Here is a 20,108-nt window from a genome sequence, read left to right as displayed (position 1 = left end):
GTCTTAGCCTGCTTGGCACACTTTCCTCATTCCTGAAGAAGGGCTCATGCCCGAAACGTCGATTCTCCTGCTCCTTGGATGCTGCCTGACCTGCTGCGCTTTTCCAGCAACACATTTTCAGCCATGTTCAAACAAACCTATACTTAAAAAAATCTGCTGACCTCTTGCCCTTTCATTTCATTGTTCAGTGGGTGATTTTAAATTTATGGCTTCTAGTTTGTGACTCAATGATCAATGGAAATAATTATTTCAGTTTTGAAGCTGTCAGAGCCCTTCATAATGCTGAACCTCTCTATCAAATGTCTTCTTAATCTTCCCTATTCTAATAAAGAAACCTCTAATGGAATTTTTTCATCTCCAGCATCATCACAATTAATCTCTTTTGCACCTTATCAAGGGCAAAGACACAATTGAACAGATAGCCAGAACTAGACACACAGCAGCCTCCCCAGAGGTATGTAGTTTGTTAATTATAAGTCATAATTATCTTATCTGAAACATGCAGCTCGATGAAATGGAGTTTCTGCTCTGAAGGTACCTTTTTAAACCAATCTCAGCTCTAAAGTTTGCCAGATTTTTCCTTATGTTGGTGGCTGCCTCAAGGAATGTATGAACAGTTAAGAATAAAGGAGGCAGCAATTGCAGAATAATAGCGACTTCGTGGGCGGCACAGTGGCACAGTGGCACAGTGGTTAGCACTGCTGCCTCACAGCGCCTGAGACCCGGGTTCAATTCCCGCCTCAGGCGACTGACTGTGTGGAGTTTGCACGTTCTCCCCGTGTCTGCGTGGGTTTCCTCCGGGTGCTCCGGTTTCCTCCCACAGTCCAAAGATGTGCAGGGTCAGGTGAATTGGCCATGCTAAATTGCCCGTAGTGTTAGGTAAGGGGTAAATGTAGGGGTATGGGTGGGTTTCGCTTCGGCGGGTCGGTGTGGACTTGTTGGGCCGAAGGGCCTGTTTCCACACTGTAATGTAATCTAATCTAATCTAATCTAATCTTAACAAAGAGAGTATTCAGATTTTGACTTAAAATAGATTGCATGCAAATTCACGCTCGTATCTTTCCCAATCATGTTACATAAGAACATAAGGAGTAGGAGCAGAAATAAGCCATTCAGCCCTTCAAGTCTGACCCACCATTTAACAAGGTCACGACCAATCTGCCCCAGGCCTAAATTTCTCCTTGTCCCAGTTTATGATAGCCCTAAACTCCTCATATTTAAAAAAATCTATCTACCTCTGCTTTAAATACTTTCGGTGCTAGCCTCCACAACTTTTTGAGGTCGAAAATTGCAGATACTCAGTACCCTCTGGGAGAAATTATCTTCACATCTCAATTTTAAATGGGTGTCCCCTTATGCTGTAACGATGTCTTCCAATTTGAGATCTTGTCGCTAGTGGAGACATCCACCCAATATCTATCCTGTGAAGCCCTCTCAGAATCTTGCCTGTTTCAGTCAGATTATCTTTTATTCTTCTAAACTCAACAAATAAAGGCCAACTTGTAAACCCTTCATCCCAGGAATCAATCGAATGAACCTGTTTTGAATTGCCTCTAATGTCAGAATTCAGGGTCCAGAACTATACACGGTATCCCAGGTGTGGGCTCACCAACATCATGTGCAGTTGTAATAAGACTTCAGTATTTTTAAACTCCAACCCATTACTATGAATAGCAAAATTCCATTTACCTTCTTAATTACTTGCTGCACCCAGAAACATTGGTGCTGCACTCTTTTGGAGACATAGAACATAGAACATAGAAAAATACAGCGCAGTACAGGCCCTTTGGCCCTCGATGTTGCGCCGATCCAAGCCCACCTAACCTACACTCGCCCACTATCCTCCATATGCCTATCCAATGCCCGTTTAAATGCCCATAAAGAGGGAGAGTCCACCACTGCTACTGGCAGGGCATTCCATGAACTCACGACTCGCTGAGTAAAGAATCTACCCCTAACATCTGTCCTATACCTACCACCCCTTAATTTAAAGCTATGCCCCCTCGAAATAGCTGACTCCATACGTGGAAAAAGGTTCTCATGGTCAACCCTATCTAAACCCCTAATCATCTTGTACACCTCTATCAAGACTGTTCACTTAAATTTGAGTCTGCCTTTTGATTCTTCCTAACAAAGTGCATTATCTCACACTTTCCTACATTAAATTCCAACTGCCAAGTTTTTGTCCACTCATTCAACTAATCTACTTTCTTTTGTGTGTTCCTTATGTCCTTATCAGAACATGCCCTCCTATCTATTTTTCTATCTTTGGCAAACTTGGATTCGTTACACTGCCCCCTCCTCCACATCATGAATATAGATAATAAATATCTGAGGATATAGAACTGTTCCTGTGGCACTCCACTAGCTATGTTTTTCCAACCTGAAAAAGACCCATTAACCCAGAATCTCTCTCTTCAATGAGTTAACCAATTGTCAATCCATGCTCATACATTACTCCAAATACTGTGAACTCCAATCTTGTGCAACAATCTTTATATCATGCTATGTCAAATTCTTCTGGAAATCCAAATACTACATCGGTTGATTCCCCTTTATCAACTTGTTATATCCTCAAAGGTCTCTAGTAAATTGATCAACATGATCTCCCTTTCACAAAACTATGTTGTCTCTGTTTGTGATTATGTTAAGTGTCCCAAGTTTTCTTCCTTTATAATGAACTCTAGCAATTTCCCAACAGCAGATATTAGATCAATTGACTTATTGTTTCTTGCTTTTTATCACTCTCCATTCTTGAACAGAGACCTTAGCAGTTTTTGTCACATTAACAGTTTTCCAATCTGTTGAAACTCTTCCAGACTTGAGTAAGTTCTGGAATATTTCATCCAATGTCTCCACTACCTCTGCATCTACTTCCTTTAAAACCCTTGGATGCAAGCCATCAGGGCCTGGTGACTTGCCTCCCTTTAGTCCCATTAGTTTATCAAATACTTTGTCCCTCATAATAGAGGCAAATTAGATTAAAAAAGAGAAAAACAAGTCTGAGTGTTGGAATGCACTTGATCATTTAGATGACATCACAAATATAATTACTGTGTGCAGTAAAATCGTAAATGTGTTTACGAATGTATTTATGATTTTATTACAGATAGTGGATAGATGAAATGCCCTTCTTATAAGTGCAAAAAACAACAAGTTATGAATATCAAAATATAAATGCATACACACCCTCACCCCAGCTATTTTCTTTTAAATTGATGTGTATAGTATTTCCAGCTTGTCAGCAAGCTTATTCCATTTGATTTTCCCACTAGAGTTCTTACTTCCTGATACTGACAGTATTCTTCATGTCCTGCCAGGACTCATCATTATTGCAGCCATTGATTCTCATCAACCAAATGGTGCTCATAACGACAAAAGATTATTTTCTTCTCTTCTGTGTGATTTTAATATTAGATTTCAGTTGTTGCTCATAGCAAAAGAGTGTTTTAACAGCTATTAAATAAACTCCATTACGTTTCTTTACAATCTTCTTGTAGCAAATACATAAAGAACAGATCTTGGCCAGTAATATCATGCGATAAATAAAGCTGCCTTTGGGGTTAGGAGATTGGGATTTTATCCTTGGCAGGCATTTAAACCATTAATAGCCATAAGTTTTTTAGACATTTGGCAAAATTTCAAATAGGAAATTTGGATTTGAAGGTAATATGTCCCAAATCTCCCCATTTGCTGGAAACAATCCTGGATAAATATCTCCATTCATGAGGCAACAATAACTCACTTGTACCTTTGTCACTCATGAATTACTTATGGAGATATTTATCGTATTACCATAACATATTCTACTTAGAGTACTTGGGTAAATTTACAACTCAGTGTTACAGCCCAGGAATATCAGCTGAAGTTGTTTTTGATGTCACCTTGCCCTTGAGATGCTGTTTTTATGGAAATATGATTTTTATTTTTATTGGTGATTCCCCAAATACGCATTATAAATTACATCCCATCCTTTTTAGTGAGCGACAGTGGGAGAGTTCTGAGTGGAGTGCCAGGAATTGTTACTTTGTTATTCCTACTGTTTCCATTTTTGAATTACAAATAGACTGGTAAAATGTATAGATGATACTATATTAGAAAGTAGCCTTGAAACATCTAACTGGGACTTTTAAATATGTAAATGGATGATAAATTTAACATGGATTAGTGCCTAATGGATAACTAAATGAGCATTATCAGCAGTTCATAAATTATATTGAAACAGTTAGGGGTAATGTTAAAAAGAAATGTTGGGATTTTTGAAGGCCTAAATTTCAGCATCTCCAGTCACTGTGAACAAACAAACAACAAAGCAAATCACATTCAAACTATGCTGTGTCTTAATCAGAACTATCTTGAATACTGCAAAAAAAGCCCTACATTTATATGGTGCATTACACAACCTCAGGATGTCCCAAAGCACTTTACAGCAATGAAATGCTTTTGAGGTTGTAATGTCTTCAGGTAAGTAAATGTGGCAGTCAATTTACAGGCTCCCACAAACAACGTGATAATGATTAAGTAATCTATTCTCTTTACATGATCAATGCAAGATAAATATTGGTTAGGACTTCAGCAAAAATATCCCTGATCTTTTTGAAATTAATACCACTGTCATTTCCATATAAGACAGCAGTGGGGCTTTGGTTTAATTTCTTATTCATACTGCGTGAAGCATCAGCCAGGATTTCTTGTTTGCAAAACATTAACTAGAATTAGCTTTGAATCCATAGCATCCTAACTCAGAGATGACAGTGCTACCACTTCAATCATAGCTGTATGTGTCTAGGTCTAATCCCTCGTATTAGGGGAATCATCGATTTAATCATTGAATCATTTGACAGATTGCTAACACCAGAGGGCTGGATAGAATGGACAGTTTGGAGGCAAATGAGAAGTGGTTAGGAGTTGCCATGAATGATGCAGAAAGGTAAATGCAGACCCCTTTAATTGACAATAACTTAAACGACACAGGTTCAAAGCAGGAACATTTAGTTCTGATGTTCATAAATTCTTAGGTAATTAAAGAGAGTCAATGCATGTGCTATGGATTTCCAACCAATGAAGTATGCAGCTGATTGCTGTTACCTACAGTGAGAAGTTGACCATAATTGTAAGTCATCAGCCTCCTTTATATTGGGCTAGTGAGCCTCCTTACAAAAGGTCTTTCAAAGACAGGAGTGCTCGACAGAACATTGGTACTGACCATCAGCTGAAAACAGCCAAACTGAATGGAATGTAAACCAAACTGCATTCAAATTATTGGTTCTATCTTCTTTCCCTCTAGATTTTCTGACATCTCTGGCTCCCAAAATTTTGGGAACATCCTGCATCCAATAGCTGTTGATACAATTGTCACAAATGATCTACAGAAGTTATAAAATAATTACACTGCCTGTGCTGGTAAATTATAGGAATCACTTCAGTTTGCTGGTGCCACTCTGCCATTACCTGTATGTTTCCTGCTGTGCATTTGCAGGTGAGAGAGTTTGAAGTAGCGTTTATTACACCCAGGATAGGGACACATGAATGGACGCTTTTCGTTAGCCTCTGTGTTTGCTCTGACAATGGTTGGTGCAACTCCCGGGACCCTCCGAACATCCTGAAACAAGAAACACAAATAAAGATTAAACCTGATTTGGAGATGCCGGTGTTGGACTGGGATGGACAAAGTTAAAAATCACACAACACCAGGTTATAGTCCAACAGGTTTATTTGGAATCACTAGCTTTCACAGCGCTGTTTCTCCATCATGTGATTGTGGAATAGAATCATAAGACACAGATTAGACTAACTTTGGTGAAACTAACAATAGTTCATCTTTATCCTTGATGGATTGGATATAAAATCAATTAGGGTATAACTTTGCATTGTAGCTTTTAAATCTCAAAAATATTAAGCTAACCTGTTTGAGGCAAAGATTCAACAGAAGCATATCTAACCATTTCTCTTAGAGTCAGTGAATCTTACAGCACAGAGACCATTCGACCATCATGCCTGTGCCATCTCTTTGTAAGATGTACCCAATCAGTCCTACTTTCCCTGAAATATCTACACAAACCCTGCATATCTGTTTCTTTTTAAATATCTAATTCCCTTTCAAAGGTTACTGTTGAATTTGTTTCCTCCATCCTGCCATTGTGACCCCTTTCAGGCAGTGCATTCCAGACGCAACTCTTCACTGTGCGACAGTTTGACTCCTCGTATCCTTCCATTTTCCCAAGGAAACATTGTCCATAACGTGATAGAATTTGGAATTCCGGTTGAGAGAATAAACTTGAGTAGGAAATAACTGTGTGAAACTTAATTAGCAACTGGGAAAGAAGTTTAGTAGCAAAGACAGTCAAGGAACAATGGTAGATATTTAAGAAAATAGTTCATGACTAACAACAAATATACAACCCAATGAGAGAGAAGGATTCTAGTAAGGGGATAAACCAAATATGGTTAAGCTGGCAAGTTAAGGATAGCATCAAATTGCAAAAAAAACTTTGGCAAAAAATATTGGTATGTCAGAGGATTGGGAAAGTTTTAAAACCCAATCAGGTAACCAAAAAAATTGCAAAGATGGAGAAGGTAACCTTTGAGGTCAAGCTTGCAAGTTGCATCTCAAGTCGAACATTAAGAACTTCTTTAAATATATAAAAAAGAACAGAGGAGCCAAAGTTAATATGAGCTTCTTAGAAAACAAGGCTTGAGAAATAATAATGCAGAACTAGGAAATGGCAGAAGTGTTGAATAAATAGTTTGCATTAGTCTTCACAATAAACGTCACTAGTAGTATTCCAAAACTGATAACTAATTAAGGGGCAAAACAAAGGGAAATTACTGTGATAACTTCAGCCAAAGAAAAAGTACTTTGGAAACTAATGGTGGTAAAGATTCATAGATTCCCTGGACATGATGGAATGCTTTCTTGGGTATTAAAAGAAGTTGCCATAGAGACAGGGGTTGCCCAGGTAGTAATCTTCCAAGAATCCTTAGGTTCTGGAAAATGCCAGAAAATTGTCAATATGACATATTTATTTACAAAGTGAAGGAGATTAAACAAAAGATAGGCAAATATATGCCAATAAGATTAACATCTGTTATTGAGGAATTGTTAGTGTCAATTATAAAGGATGCAACAGCAGAGCGCTTAGAAACATGTAATATGATTAAGCAGGATCAGCATGGCTTCATGAAGGGGGAAATTAGGCTTAGCAAATGTATTGGAATTCCTTAAGAAGGTTGTAAGCAGGATAAATAAAAGAGAAGCAGCAGATGCAATATATTTAGATTTTCAGAAGACGTTTGATAAGTTACCACATGTTAGGCTATTTAATAGGTTAAGAGCTCATGATATTAGAGGCAGTATATTAGCATCGATAGAGGATTGGCTAACTAATAAAAAAAAGAGTTGCAACAAAGAGGGTATTTTCAGGATAACAATCTGTAAGTGGTGGAGAGCCACAGGGATCAATGCTGAGGGCACAATTATTTGCAATATACATTAGTGACTTGGATGAGGTAAGTAAATGCACTATAGCCAAGATTGCAGAAGACACAAAATGGTTGGGAATTCACTGAGGATGAGATAAAGAATCTGTAAAAGGTTATAGACAGGTTAAAGGAATAGGCAAAAAACTTGGCAGATAAAATATAATGTGGGAAAATGTGAAGTCCCATTTTGGTAAGATGAATAGAAGAACTAATTATTATTGAAATGGAGAAAGACAGATTTTTAATCAGTAAGGGAATCAACAGTTATGAGAATAAGACAGGAAAGTGAAGTTGAGGATCAGCTTGGACCTCGCTGAAAGGAAAAGCAGACTTAATGGGGTGAATTGTCTCTTTCTGGTTGGCAATCATCCTAGATCCCTATTCTCTGGTTATTGCCCTCCTGGAAGTAGAAATATTTTATCCCCTTTGGTCCATAAACCCCTCAAGACATTGAACACCTCTATCAAGTCTCCCCCTAACTTTAGATAAATTATCTCAGCTTCTCTAGTCTCTCACTTTATTGAAGTCCATTTTTCCAGGTTTATGAATAGCCAGAAATATTGGACATCCTGAGACACCAGTCCTAATGAATCTTTCTTTGTTGTCATAATGTAGTCAGACATTTAAGACATCTGTAATGCCTAGAGGTAAAGCATAAAGTGCACCAGTACATGTGTTAACTTAATAGGTGAAACCCCTGCTATTCAGTATTTTTGGACCCTACTATTAGTAATTATATTACATCAGGTGTCTGTCTCTGACTTATGCCTTCACAACAGTCCAAAACACATATAATTCCTTCTTATTATCTGAACAAGGCCATTTGGAATTCAGTGGTTTGCTAGTAAATTAAGATTGATGCTATGAGGCTTCACTGATGGCAGAACTTTTACATAGAATCTTAAACACACTGAGGACAATGAATAACGTGGTAAGTTCAAGCCCATACCTCTCCGCACAGTGAGTTGCTAAGTTTAGCCAAGAGTGAAGAAAACTAGATGACGTGCCAACTTTCTAAGACCAAAAAAAGCCTTCACCTTTGGTTGAAAAGTGGTATATTCCATAGGAGGCCATAGAGAAGGAATAAGATATAACTGAAAAAAATTATAGACTAGGGGAGAACAAGAGATCTTTTCTATTTTGTTAGCAATACAATTTTCATGCATAGCGTATAACTTTTGGGGTATTGAAGGAGGCCAATTGGTCCAGTGTGTCCATGCCAGCCAAAACAAGTTATTCAATGAGATCTCATCTTCCAACTCTAGTCTGTAGTCCTGTAGGTTGCATTGTGTCAACTGCACAGCCAAGAATTTTTTAATGAAATGTGAGTTCTGTCTCTGCGACCCTTTCAGGCAGTGACTTCTCTGGGTGAAAATTTACTCCTTACCTCTTTGAATTACTTTAATCTAAGTTCTCCTGCATATTGACCTCTCTGATAATGAAAATAGATTCTTCCTATCCATTCTATTCAGGTCTCATATAATTTTAAACACCTCAATTAAATCCCACTTCTGTCTCCTCTGCTCTAAGAAAACAAGGAAAAATTGTGTTTTAAAAAAATAATGCAACTTTACAACACCTTGTGTACATAATCCTTTTTTAAAAGTTATTGAGTACTCCTGTGATATTCATATTCAAGGAACTCATCTGCAGGGCCCAATATACTATCTGTTTAGAAAAGTATAGAAGGAAATTATATTATGGCATTAGGATCAACTGTTTGTCATTTCAGTTTCTATTGAAAGAAATGTCCTGCAGATGGAAGAACACTATACAGCACGAGTATTAATCATGATCTCCCTGTGTGAGAGGAAATCATAAATAATGTTTTATCAGTGTGCAATATATCAGACAGCAAGGTTTCACTGATAGGATATTATAATGATTAATATCAAGTATTACAAAGGCAGATAAAATCAACACTGATTGAAATTATTTTGCCAACTCCTCAAAAATATGCAGCAGGTAAGCTTGAAGAATGTAAACCTTCAAAATGCTGCCACCTTGATTGGTTTTCAGTCTGTGTCTTAAGTAAATGATAGAATGAGTGTTGAATCTACATTTTTTAAACCTGTTGATAGAAAACAGAATCTCCTTTGCTGCTCCTGTAGTGTTGAGAAAATCTTAAATTAGAACCATCTGTATGTACGAACAGTTTGTGTCGGCCAATCTGCTTTCACAGTGCCTACAATCAGCTTTCCCAAGGTCAGATGCAAAGGTTTAACTTTCTTGAAAGACTGTAACAGACACACATGTTGGAAGAAACAAATATTGCCATCACTCACCTGAAGCCCTCTGAACACCCCATGTGTATGTATTCTGTATTGCGTGCTACAGCTGTACAACATAGGAGCATTGTGATTGTCAGTCTCATATCCTGTCGCGTGGCTGTAAGGATAGTAAGAACAGAATGATTCTCAGTAATCATATTCTCCATCTGCTGGAATTTGGCATTGCATGCTGGCATTTATTACCTTAATAGATGAATGTACAATACAATAAGAAACCTGTAATTTTAACTTTGGACATCTCAAAATGTTTTATGGCCAAAAAAATTTTGTTTTATTTGCAGTCACTGTTGTTCTCAAAGGAAACAGCAGCCAATTGGCACACAGCAAGCTCCCTCAAACAGTAATGTGATAATTGACCAAATAATCTGTTTTAGAGATATTGGTTACTGGATAAATATTGGCCACAACACCAGGGAGAACTCCTAACTCTTCTTCAAATAGAGGGATGGAATATTTTACGTCAACGCAGCCCAAATGATTCAACAAAAATTCCAGAAGCTATTCCAGGTGTCAGTCCACAAAATATCAGATTTATTGGATTAGATTTCGTCACTTGTTTATCATTAGTTTTGAACTCCCAGTACTTATTATTCCCATAATGCACATTACACTACCATGCACAAGTAAATGCCAAAATTATCGTTTAGAGAATATGAAGGATTATTTGTGATGTGCACATAAACTTAATAAAAATCCTTAAGATGTTTCATTTGCCTTAGATGCACCTGTGCTCAGAGGGTAGCAAGTTGGCCCCGGCAAGAAAGGGTTATGGGTCAACCTGCCTCAACATCTCAAACAAAAAAAAACTGTACTAGCATTCAATATTGTCTTTTCAATGAGATATTAAACCAAGGCCCCATTCACTCTCTTAGCTAGAGGTGAAGGATCCCATAACACTATTTCAAAGCACAGCATAGTTATATCTGGTGTTAACTGATTTTAACTTTGTAAACAGACTGGGACTACCATAGTATTAAGTGTGTGGACAGCAAGGAATTTGTTAAATATGTTCAAGAAAATGTTTTTTATCAATACATAGATGTACCTACAGAGAAGGAGCAAAACTTGAGCTTCTCCAGGGAAATAAGGCAGGACAAGTGACAAAAGTGTTAGTACGGAGCACTTTAGGACTAAGGATCATAATTCTATTATGTTTAAAATAGTTACCAAAAAGGAAAGGCCTTGTATAAAAGTTAAAGTTCTTAAATAGAGTAAGGCAAATTTTGATGGTATGAGACAGGAACTTTCAAAAGTTGATCGGGGCAGACTGTTCACAGGTAAAGGGATGACTAGTAAGTGGGAGGCTTTCAAAAGTGCAATAGCAAGAGTTCAAAAGCACTATTTTCATGTGAGAGTGAAGGGTAAGGCTGGTAAGAGGAGGGAACAAGAGATGAATAATGATGTTGAGGCTCTGCTCAAGAATAAAAAGGAAGCATACATTAGGTATAGACAACTGGAATCAGGTGAATCCTTTGAAGAGTATAACTTGTATAGGGGCATTCTTGATTTGGAGATGCCAGTGTTGGACTGGGGTGTACAAAGTTAAAAATCACACAACACCAGGTTATAGTCCAACAGGTTTAATTGGAAGCACACTAGCATTCTTGAGTGGGAAATCAGGAAGGCAAACAGGGGATACAAGATAGTCTTGGCAGTTAAGGTTAAGGATAATCCAAAGAGATTCTACAAGTACATTAGGAGCAACTATGGAGAGAGTAAAGCCCCTTAAAGTTCAACCAGGTGTTCTGTTTGTGGAACCACATGTGCTGGGACAGATACGAAACAAATATTTCACATCAGTTTTTACTATGGAGAAAGACATGGAGGCTAGGGAACTCAGGGTAATAAATATTGATGTCTTGATAACAGCCCACTTTACAGAAGGGGAGATGCTGGAGGTCTTAAAAAAGCATAAAGGTTAATAGATCACCAAGACCTAATCAAGTGTATCCCAGGATGCACTTTGTGGGAAGTTAGGGAAGAAATTGCGGGGCTCCTAGCAGAGATACCTGTTTACTTTATTGCCATGGATGAGGTGCTGGAGGACTGGAGGGTGGCTAATGTGCATTTATTTAAGAAAGGCTGTAAGGAGAAGCCTGGGGATTATAGATGGGTGAGTCTGACATCAGTGGTAGGTAAGTTGTTGGAGGGGATTCTAAGAGATAGCATGTACGTGCATTTGGAGAGGCAAGGGTTGATTAAGGATAGTCAGCATTGCTTTGTGCTTGGGAAATCATGTCTCACAAACTTCATTGAGTTTTTTGAGAATGTAACCAAAAAGCTTGATGAGGGCAAAGCAGTAAATGTTGTCAGAATGGACTTTAGTATAGCCTTTGACAAGATTCCACATAGTAGACTGATTAGTTAAGTTAGATCACATGGGATTCAGGGAGAGTTTACTAACTGGATGCAAAATTGGCTTGACAGCAGGAAACAGCATGATTTTGGAGGGTTGTTTTTCAGACTGGAGGCCTTTGATCAGTGGTTTTCCGTAGGTATCATTGCTGGGTCCACTGTTATTTGTCATTTATACAAACAGTTTGGATGAAAATTTAGGAGGCATGGTTAGTAAGTTTGTGGATGATACCAAAATTGGTGGCATAGCCAACAGTGAAGAAGGTTATCTAAGATTAGAAAAAGATCTTTATCAATTAGGCCAATGGGCTGAGGCATGGCATTTTGGTAAAACAAACAAGGGCAGGACTTATACAGTTAATGGTAGGGCCCTGGATGGTGTTGTTGAACAGAGAAACCTAGGGGTTCAGGTACATAGTTCTTTGAAAGTTGTTTCACAGGAAGACAGAGTGATTAAGAAGGTACTAAGCTCGCTTGCCTTCATTGCTCAAACCATTGTATTTCAGAGTTGGTATGTCATGTCGAGGCTGTACAGGACATTGGTGAGGCACTTTTGGAGCACTGTTCTGGTTGACCTGCTATGGAAGGATATTTTTAAATTGGAGAAGGCTCAGAAAAGATTTACCAGAATATGGCCAGGAATGGAGGGTTTGAGTTATAAAAACAGACTGGATAGGCTAGGACCTTTTTTCACTGTAGCGAAGGATGTTGAGGGATGACCTTATAAAGGTTTATAAAACCATAAGGTGAATAGCAAAGGTATTTCCCTAGGTTAAGAGAGTTCAAAGCCAGAGGGCATAATTTTTTAAGGTGAGAGGAGAAAGATTTAAAAGGGAGCTGAGGGGCATCTTTTTCACACAGAGGGTGATTCATGTGTGGAATGAAATGCCAGCGGAAGTGGAGATGCATGTACAGTTACAACATTTAAAAGACATTTGGCTAAGTACATGAATAAGAACGGTTGAGAGGGATATGGGTCAAATGCAGATAAATGGGACTAGTTTAATTTTGGAAACTTGGTCAACATGGATCAAAGGGTCTGTTTCAATGCTATATGGTTATATAACTACGATTCATGGTGCCTTAGTTACCAATTATCCCTCACTCAACTGAGCAGATTATCTAATCAAAATCATTCTGCACAAATTTGGCTGCCAATTTTACCAAAACAGTAACTAAACACAAATAAGTGATGAACAAAGTAAATGGGATGTCCTGAGATTGTTAAAAAAAAAGCAAGTTTTAACTTTTTCCTTCAATAGTTTGAAAGCACCTTTTTATCTGTCATCTTTGAGCAGTTGTCCCATTAGTTTGGGAACATTAAAGCTTTGCACTTTTTTTTTAACCAGTGTGAACATTTGCACTAAGAAAAAGTACTATTTCAATTCAAAAGTTTCTTAGTTATCCATTATTTGACATGTTTGCCAATTTGGGTGGGGGTGGAATTGTGAGGACAAATGGGGGTGAAGGATGTGGAGAGAAGAGCACAGTTGAACACTACCAGCTCAGGCATAGCATAATCAGTGGCATCATGAACTTCTACATCCTGTAACAAAAAGATGTATATTTTTGGAGGGATTTAAACTAATACTATGAAATTCTTTTAAAATTCTGAAAATCATTCTGGAACAGCGATCTTTATACATCAGTTCCAAGACAACATATGACTGCAGTCATCATGCAGCCCTCTGAGGTAGGTGGCAATGAAATTAAATGGTCATATTTTTGAGTCTATGATAAGACTAAACAAAACAAATCAATTAGTTTTGCTTTGACTTCAGTTCAGAAGAAAACAAGAGTTTTCAAAGTTTGGGAGAAGATTTGTAGCTCAGGTCCTCGTTGTTGTGGTTCTGTTCGCCGAGCTGGGAATTTGTGTTGCAGACGTTTCGTCCTGTATCTAGGTGACATCCTCAGTGCTTGGGAGCCTCCTGTGAATTGCTTCTGTGATCTTTCCTCCGGCATTTGTAGTGGTTTGAATCTGCCGCTTCCGGTTGTCAGTTCCAGCTGTCTGCTGCAGTGATCGATATATTGGGTCCAGATCGATTTGAGGACCCACTGAGGATGTCACCTAGACAGGGGACGAAACGTCTGCAACACAAATTCCCAGCTCGGCGAACAGAACCACAACAAAAACAAGAGTTTAATTTTAAAAAGAGAAAAGATTTCTGAGCAGCAAGTTTTTTTTTCATTTCAGTTCCATTTGGATGTACTAATCACTGCAGCAGCTATGCTTTTCTTGTATGGGAAGCCTCCAAGCAATGAGAACATGGGTTGGAAGTTTCAGGATGTTAGAAGTGAAGAAGTTTAGGGTATCAGAATTGAGAAAGGTTCATGCCATCAGACTCAGAAAGGAATTATAAAATTGTCTCTACAGTTTTATAAAAGAAAATCGGAAGGAGTCAGCTAAATTGTTTTATGCCTCACTGAAGTAACACATTGAAAATTAAGCTCTGCTATTTTGAGAGTCAGCACAAAAATTAGAAATTGCAAAAAGCACGCATATCTGTCTTTGTACCTGTTTACAGAACGCATGGTTTCTGTACTTATGACAAATAAATAGATATGACATATAGATAAACAATTATGAACCATCAACATAGAACTCAACAAAGTAAAACTCTAACCACCTTATAAACATCCCCTCTGCACATGCATATAGACAGACAGAGACAGGGGGAAAAAGTGGGTGTCATGGTGAATGGAAAGATTTGGAAGGCAGTTCAGTGCTCCCTATCCACAAGGTTTGCTGAAATGATCTTATGCCAATCAAAATGCTGCTTCTTGATTTTCCTTCTCCAGAGACATAGGATAACTGATTCCCACTTATAGAGGTCTTTGACTTAGCAAATAAAAATCACAACTGATAGCAATTGGAAAAGAGGAAATAAACAGGCTATCCTCAGGCTTGAAATTATTCTTACTGCAGTTAAAAAGCATAGCCCTTTCACTTCCAGAAGTCTTTAGTGCCAAATAATTCACATCCCCAAACTATTCATCCACTGGAAGCCAATCACAAAGTGGACAGCAGGCAAAAGGCTAGTGTCATTGATAACTGGTCTCTAGTCGATAGACCAATCAGTTATTTGTTGCCAGCCAAAGCTCCATTTGTACATACCTCAGCTCCAATTCATCTGCAAATGAGGATTTCATTATTGCTTGAACAAGCTGCTATGAAAACAGTACTTACAATTTGTGTCAGATGACTTTTAAAAAGTGCAGCAATCCCTCAGCAATCCTTAGTTTTTAAAATATTGCAGAAAAATATTCAAAATTGCAGAAAAATGAAAAATATGCAATTCTTACTAAGGAAATTTAAAAGAGTTGAGATAGGAACAATAATTTCCCTGGACTTCAGTCTCTGTAACAGGTAACACTGGGAATTGGTAGAAACTTTGTTTTGCAGTTAGGATCGTTCTAAGTTGTCATGAATCTTATGTCATATGGTTGTTTTTTTTCTCTTTTGATGAAAGAACATTGCAGCATCATGTGAAAATGTTTCGGTGACAAACCATCATGTTAATTAACTAAAAATATTTAAATAAATTATCTATCAAGCCATGTTTCATTCTGGGATCTGCCTTCATCAGCATTACCATGACTGGGATGATAACAAAGTGAGAGCTCTTTGTGGGATTAGAATTCATTGAATTTAAGAGGAATTCATGTCATGTTAGGTTCATGGAGATACTGAAGATAAAACAGGAGTGAGGTTTATTGCATGAATTGCATTTTCAAAATACCTTAAATGTTACTAAGGCTTTCTGCAAATAACAAATGTAACAGTGGCTTATTTGAAATCTTGACTAGGATGAAACTAAGAGAGTTACAGATAAACTTAATGTAGAAATAAAATGGATCTTGTAAGCCTGAAACAATTGAAGTAATTACCCAGCATTCAGTATTCAATGTGGGACACCCTGAACTTTGAGTTATTGCTAGAATTAACTAAGGTTTAGCTAGAAAGGAATGCACTTATCTCAGAGATATAGAGAAAGTGAGAGAGAGAGCGAGAGAGAGAGAGAGAGAGAGAGAGAAAGAAAACTGAAAAGACTTGAATTGGAAGAAAAAGACAAAAGAGATGCAACGGGAGGAAAACAAAGGAAAAGAAAATAAGGAAATTTGAATTAGTCTATAAGGAGAGAGAGAAATAAAGAAAAATGAAAGAGATAACAAAAATAAAGATAGGGAGATAGAATTTAAAATGCTCAAACTCTAAAGAGATAAGAACATCAGACAACATGGTTTGGTAAGAGAAAATGTTAAAATAAAGGGAGAAAAAAGGTAGCAGGTTAGAGGTTGATTCTGATCTCAAAAAGAAATTTTATTTGACTAGAAATCTAAGTTTACAAAGGAGAATGTTGAAAGATTGGACACCTCATTTGAACAGATACCTTGACAGACAAAATGGCTAAAGATGTTTGGAACCTAAAGCTGTAACTTGTTGTAACAGGTACAACTACAAATTTGTATGCCAGGTTGTTAAAAAAAAAACAAATCTTTCAGAGGAGTTAATTAGGAGAAAATGTTATTTAGATGTGTAGATGGAGATTACAAACCAGTTCCAGTATCCTTTACAAACATGGAGGTGTCAACCAGATTTCTTGAAGTAGGGTCTCCAGGGAAAATTGTCATCAAACATTGAAGACCGTGATTCGAGGTTATTGTCAGTTACGTCCAAACATTCGGGGTAAACAATTGCTCTGTTTCTGTTTTCCATTTGGGCTGCCCCTAATGAGCCCCTAAAATTAATACTTTTGAACTGATATATGGACATGAGGTGAAGGACCCTTAAAACTGATCAAAGAGAAATCTATAACAAGGATCAGAGATTACACTTCCTGCCTGTGTTTGAGTTTCAGAGAGAAAATAACAAAAGAAAGAGAGTTGGCTAAAAAGCAGCTAAAAAGTGGTTGATGAACAATAAAAAGTAGAACAGCTAAAATGGATAAAATTCAAAATGTTATTGCTGAAGACAAGATGTTAGTAATGTTACTTATCTCTTGGAAAATATTAAAAGATTCACTGGACCTTAACAAATCAAAACAAAACTCAATGGTGTGCATTTTACAATCAATACTCCAGACAGGAAGAAAGATCAGTGAGTGTTTCATGTTAATATGTTAAAGAAATATTGTGAAAGTGAGAATGTCAGGAGAAAAGTGTTTTATGGTTATGAAAGAAATAGGGAGTGAGACTGAAAAATCAGAGGAAGTGGAAACAGTAAAACTAAAAAAATGTTATCTTCCAGTAGTCATAGAGTCACAGAGTCATAGATCTGTACGACACGGAAACAAATGTTTCGGTCCAACTTGTTCATGCTGACCAGATATCCTAATCTAATCTAGTCCCATTTGCCAACATCCCGGCCCATTTCCCTCTAAACCCTTCTTATTCATATACCCATCCAGATACCTTTTAAATGTTGCAATTGTACTTGCTTCCACCACTTCCTCTGGCAGCTCATGCCATACATGCACCACCCTCTGTGTGAAAACTTTGCCCCTTAGGTCCCTTTTATATCTTCCCCCGATCGTAAACCTTGCCTTCTTGTTCTGGACTCCCCCAACCCAGGGAAAAGACGTTTCTATTTATCCTATCCATGCCCCTCACAATTTTATAAACCTTTATAAGGTCCCCCTGCAACTTCCAACGCTCCAGGGAAAACAGCCCCAGCCTATTCAATCTCTCCCGGTAGCTCAAATCTTCCAATCCTGGCAACATTTTTGTAAATCTTTTCTGAACCTTTCAAGTTTCACAACATCCTTCCAATAGGAAGGAGATCAGAACTGCATGCAATATTCCAAAAGTGGCCGAACCAATATCCTGTACAGCCACAACACGACCTCCCAACTCCTATAGTCAATCCTCTGACCATTAAAGGAAAGCATACCAAATGCTTCACTATCCTATCTACCTGCGACTCTACTTTCAAAGAACTATGAACCTGCATTCCAAGTTCTCTTTGTTCAGTAACACTCCCCACGACCTTATCATTAAGTGTATAAGTCCTGCTCTGATTTGCTTTTCCAAAATGCAGCACCTCACATTTATCTAAATTAATCTCCATCTGCCACTCCTTAGCCCATTGGCTCATCTGATCAAGATCCCATTGTAATCTGAGGAAATCTTCTTCACTGTCCACTACACCTCCAATTTTGATGGCATCTACAAATTTACTAACTATACGTCCTATGTTCACATCCAAATCAATTATATAAATGACGAAAAGCAGTGGACCCAGTACCAATCCTTGTGGCACACTACTGGTCACCGGCCTCCAGTCTGAAAAGTAACCCTTCCACCTTTGAGCCAGTTCTGTATCCAAATGGCTAGTTCTCCCTATATTCCATGAGATCTAACCTTGCTAACTAGTCTCCCATGGGGAACCTTGTCGAACACCTTACTGAAATCTATATAGATCACATCTACTGCTCTGCCATCATCAATCCTCTTTGTTACTTCTTCAAAAAGGAGAAAGTGAGGTCTGCAGATGCTGGAGATCAGAGATGGAAATGTGTTGCTGGAAAAGCGCAGCAGGTCAGGCAGCATCTAGGGAACAGGAGAATCGACATTTCGGGCATTAGCCTGAAGAAGGGCTAATGCCCGAAACGTCGATTCTCCTGTTCCCTAGATGCTGCCTGACCTGCTACACTTTTCCAGCAACACATTTCCATCTCTTACTTCTTCAAAAACTCAATCAAGTTCGTGAGACTGATTTTTCACACAAAAAGCCATGCTGATTATCCCTAATCAGTCCTTGCCTTTCCAAATACATATACATCCTGTCCGTCAGGATTCCCTCCAACAACTTGCTCACCACTGATGTCAAGCTCACTGGTCTATAGTTCCCTGGCTCGTCCTTACCACCTTTCTTAAATAGTGGCACCACATTAGCCAACCTCCAGTCTTCCAGCACCTCAACTGTGACTATCAATAATACAAATATCTCAGCAAGAAGCCCAGCAATCACTTCCCTAGCTTCCCACAGAGTTCTAGGATACACTTGATCAGGTCCTGGGGATTTATGCACTTTTATGCGTTTCAAGACATCCAGCACCTCCTTCTCTGTAATATGGGCATTTTTCAAGATGTCACTTTCTACTTCCCCACATTCTATATCTTCCATGTCCTTCTCCACAGTAAACACGATGGAAAATACTCATTTAATGTCTCCCCATCTCCTGCGGCTCCACACATAGGCTGCCTTACTGATCTCTCCCAAGATACCCTTTTGTCCTTAATGTATTCATAAAATTCCTTTGGATTTGTCTTAACCCCATTTGCCAAAGCTATCTCATGTCCCCTTTTTGCCCTCCTGATTTCCCTCTTAAGTGTACTCCTAATGCCTTTATACTCTTCTAAGGATTGATTCGACCTCTCCTGTCTACACCTGACATATGGTTCCTTCTTTTTCTTAACCAAAACCTCAATTTCTTTAGTCATCCAGCATTCCTTACACCTACCAGCCTTTCATTTCACCCTAACAGGAATATACTGTCTCTGGACTCTATCTCATTTTTGAAGGCTTCCCATTTTCTAGCCATCCCTTTACCTACGAACATCTGCTCCCAGTCAGCTTTTGAAAGCCCTTGCCTAATACTGTCAAAATTAGCTTTCCTCCAATTTAGAACATCAACTTTTAGATCCAGTCTATCCTTTTCCATCACTGTTTTAAAACTAATACAATTATGGTCACTGGCCCCAAAGTGCCCCTCCACTGACACCTCAGTCACCTGCCCTGCCTTATTTGCCAAGAGTAGGTCAAGTTTTACACCTTCTCTAGCAGGTACATCCATATACTGAATCAGAAAATTTTCTTGTACACACTTAACAAATCCCTCTCCATCTAAACCCTTAACACAATGGCAGTCCCAGTCTATGGAGAAAGTGAGGACTGCAGATGCTGGTGATCAGAGTTAAGAGTGTGGTGCTAGAAAAGCACGGCAGGTCAGGCAGCATCCAAGGAGCAGGAGAATTGAC

At 38.3% G+C, this 20,108-nt stretch overlaps 1 protein-coding gene across 5 annotated transcripts in view; it reads right to left on the bottom strand.

Moving 5' to 3' along the window:
• The window catches only part of wt1b (WT1 transcription factor b), a 94,569-nt gene that overhangs the window by 24,923 nt on the left and 49,538 nt on the right, over positions 1-20,108 (bottom strand). For all 5 annotated transcript variants that reach the window (XM_043705547.1, XM_043705545.1, XM_043705546.1 and 2 more), the window contains exons 4-5: positions 9,768-9,870; positions 5,452-5,602 (exon numbers count right to left, since the gene is read on the bottom strand). In XM_043705547.1, coding sequence (XP_043561482.1) covers positions 5,452-5,602; positions 9,768-9,870 — 254 coding nt within the window. The remainder of the gene's footprint in view (positions 1-5,451; positions 5,603-9,767; positions 9,871-20,108) is intronic.

Source organism: Chiloscyllium plagiosum, chromosome 16 (genome assembly GCF_004010195.1).
Source record: "Chiloscyllium plagiosum isolate BGI_BamShark_2017 chromosome 16, ASM401019v2, whole genome shotgun sequence".
NCBI classification, from domain to species: Eukaryota; Metazoa; Chordata; class Chondrichthyes; order Orectolobiformes; family Hemiscylliidae; genus Chiloscyllium; species Chiloscyllium plagiosum.
This window is presented reverse-complemented; position numbering and strand designations above follow the sequence as displayed.